The sequence below is a fragment of the Crocuta crocuta genome, unplaced genomic scaffold (genome assembly GCF_008692635.1).
Source record: "Crocuta crocuta isolate KB4526 unplaced genomic scaffold, BGI_CrCroc_1.0 scaffold193, whole genome shotgun sequence".
Lineage (NCBI taxonomy): Eukaryota > Metazoa > Chordata > Mammalia > Carnivora > Hyaenidae > Crocuta > Crocuta crocuta.
Window position 1 is genome coordinate 6,744,532 of NW_027529624.1, and position 3,322 is coordinate 6,747,853.

At 60.1% G+C, this 3,322-nt stretch overlaps 1 protein-coding gene across 1 annotated transcript in view; it reads right to left on the minus strand.

Annotated features, from left to right (window-relative positions):
- Nucleotides 1-3,322, minus strand: part of RAC2 (Rac family small GTPase 2) — a 15,169-nt gene that overhangs the window by 1,810 nt on the left and 10,037 nt on the right. Inside the window, exon 5 of the mRNA XM_077762077.1 lies at nt 3,183-3,316. Within this exon, the coding sequence (XP_077618203.1) occupies nt 3,183-3,316 (134 nt within the window). The remainder of the gene's footprint in view (nt 1-3,182; nt 3,317-3,322) is intronic.

Consider the following 3,322-nt stretch of genomic DNA (forward strand, 5'->3'; position numbering starts at 1 on the left):
ATGTCTCCCCCCCCCCCCAAATTTTTTAAAAAAAAAAAAAAAAAAAAAAAAGCCACACATCTGCCTCCACTTTCCCCCGGGAGGCCTGAGGCATCACTCAGGTTTCCAGTCAGGAGGCCTGGCCCAGTCACCAGGACCTTCCAGATGTCATCTGACCATTCCTTAACATCGCCGCATTTTACTGATTAGGAAAGTGAGGCTCATGGGCAGGAAATCACTTGTCCAAAGTCACATGCTCGATGTTTCTCATCCACCTGAGGGCGGCGAGGGACTGTCAGTGAGGGGAACTGGATTAGAGAGCTTTCCCTCCTTACTCAGTGGACCAGCCTTCTCCCACCTGACCGCTCAGGGCAGGGGCCTGGGGCGCAGACAGTCAGGCTGAGCCCCGACTCCCAGGGGCCGCGTTCCATGACCTTCTGGAAGGAATCCGCCTGAGTTCCCATGTCCACTACAATGCAAATCATTTCCCTGCAGTAAGGAAGCACAAAACCCCATCTTGGAGAGGGCTGAGGAATGGGAGGAAAGGGAGAGTCAGGAAGGGGACTAGAGTCTGCACTTCTAGCGGGGAAGGAAGTAGACCAAGACAGATAGGTACCCACTCCTGCCAAGCCCTGAGCTGCGGGCTTCCAAAAACCGTGTGAAGAAATACTGTGATTTCCCACTTCCCAGATGAGGAAACAGGTGCAGAGAGGGGAAGCCTGGGGCCCGGAGACACACAGCTGGGGAGAGGAGAGCCAGGACCTCAGGGAGGACAGCCCCTGGAAGGAGGAAGCCCACAGATGCCCTGGGGCTGGGAAGAAAGAAAGGGCAAGGACAAAGAACTGAGGTTCAGGGAGCATGTCGCTTGCACAGTCACATGCTGGGGGTGTCCTTGGGAGCGAATTCCCACCAGGGAGCGCGCGCAGTGGTCCTGGGGCCTGGGCCCTTGTTTCAGATTCAGGTTCAGGACTCTTGTCACCTTATAACCCTTTGCACCTCGAAGGGTGTCGCTGGGCATTTGGCCACTGTGTCCCTGCAAGGGGCCAGAGCCAGTGTCTACTTCTTCCGCACCCACCAACTGCCTCCTCCCCGGAGCCTGCCACCCCCTCGCTCCTCTTAGCTCAGTGGCATCCAAAGCCAAAGTCCTGAGTGGAGGTTGGGGGGAGGGAGGTGCTGGGCTCCCCTCGGCTCTGCCTCTGATCACTCTAGGACTCTGGCCAGTCCCTCTCTCTGTGCCCCAGCATCCCATCTGGCTAGGACATGGTGACTTGGGACCATTGTCAAGCGGAGGCAGGTGGGGTAGAGGAGTCGCCGAGGGCGTGGGGGCAGGTCAGAGGGCCGCAGATGCCCCTGATCTCGGTGACTCATGGAGCCAGCCTGCCAGCTTTGACTCTGGGCTCTGCGCTAGCCTGGCCGGGTGGCCTTGAACCTGTGACTCCTCCCTGAGCTTCCCTCTCCTCTTCTGTAAAGTGGGGTCAACCAGAGACTCTCCTTCTTAGTCGCTATGGGAACAAAGTGGGGAGATACATGGCCTGGCACCCAGGAAGTACTCGGTCTCCATCAGCAGCTGCGATTATCAGCCAGGACCTCGACTGCCTCCACAACTTGCCACCACGGGCTGGGGGCAGAGGCAGCCATCATCGTCCTGTTCCTCAGACTGACAGGTTCCCCAGGCCTCCCCTCTGGCCTCCCCTCTGGCCCAGGCTGGTCCAAATCAAGTTCAAAGTCACTGCCCCTGCCCCACCCCCACGTGGGATCAGCTCCAGGAGGAACAGGCTAGAGACCAAGGCAGGATTCAGAGCCATCCCCTTATAGAGGAGAAAGGACCTTGGGGGCGGGCGTAGGCCAGCCCACGTGGATGGAGACACTGAGGCCCAGAGAGGGGGTGCCGCTTTCCCGAGGTCACACACGCGGTCAGTGCTGGAGCCGGGCCGGAACCCAAGCTTGTAGCCCCCTTCTCCGTGTCCCGAAGCACGTGCTTTAGAAGGGTAGGGCTCTCATGCCAGGCTGGAGAGTTAAGCCCGGGGCAGAGGAGTTGGGGCACAGGCTGGTCGGAAAACGAGAGAAGGCAGGGGGGCAGTCCCCATATTTGTGAGGAAAGCCAGCAGGCCTAGGAGTCAAAGACCCCAGGATGGGGCCCGGACTCCGGACTTAAGAGGCAGCCCAAGGCCCCCCGAGGAAGATGGCCATGTCACTGGACTAGTCACAGGAAGGGGGCGGTGGCAGCTGCGGTTTCCCTTCCTGTAGAGATGTGAGTCCCCGGAGCCCTCCCAGTTCCGGCGGAAGGAAGAGCGTGGGGCTGAGGAAGGGCAAGGGGGTGGGGGTAGGGAGGGGGGAGGCCTGACCTCCTCAGGGACCAAACCCTGGGCCCTCAGGACCCTGTGTCAAAGCAGAGCACCCTGGGCAGCTGGGTCACTGCTCACAGTGGCCAAACCCGGCCGGGGATGCTTGGCTCTCAGGCGAGTGTCCCATATCTAGGGCTGCAGGCTGCTCAGGCCTCGACTGGGACATCAGGTCTGGGCGCAGGGGAGAGGCCAGACCCATCGGTTCTGGCCTCCCTGGTGCAGGCAGCCCTGAGCCACCACGAGGAGGCCCCTGAGCAAGCAATTTGCTATCTTGTGTCCAAATCCCAGTTCTGTCCCCTCCTGGCTGTGTGACCTTGAGAAGCCCCTTTACTTCTCTGGTCCAGTAATCAGGAGGCAAAGAGGAGTTGGCCTGAGGAGGGGGGCTGGGGAAAGAGAAGTGAGAAGGAGGCAGAAGGGGACATCACTCTTCAAACCTAAGGCAAAGCACCTCCTCCGGGAAGCCTTCCTGGAAAACCCAAGCTTGACTTGGCAGCTCGTCCTCAGAGCACACCTCACTCTACCCCTGTTTCCGTCTGCTTCAATGCACTTATTTCAGTATCTGCCTACGGAGTGTACCTACTACCACTAATTGTAATTAACCCTGAGTGCTGCCCGCGTGCGGGCGCTGGTGGAGGCGCTTCGTGGGTATGAATCCACCTGATTCACCCCATCACCGGGAACCAAGACTGTGGCCGCGTTTTGCGGATGAGGAAACACAGGCACAGGGACTCAGCCAGGGTCACACAGCAGGTACCCGGCACATCCTGGCCCTGGGGCCCCTTTAATCCCGCGTGAGGCTGAGCCCGGCTCCCCCTGCAGGCCGCTCGCCTCTCCGAGCCCGAGCCCCCGGCCCCGTACCGATCTCCTTGGCCAGTGCCAGGCCCTGCGGGTAGGTGATAGGCGCCAGCTTCTTCTCCTTCAGCCTCTCGATGGTGTCCTTGTCATCCCGCAGATCCAGCTTGGTGCCCACCAGGATGATGGGCGTGCTGGGGCTGGGG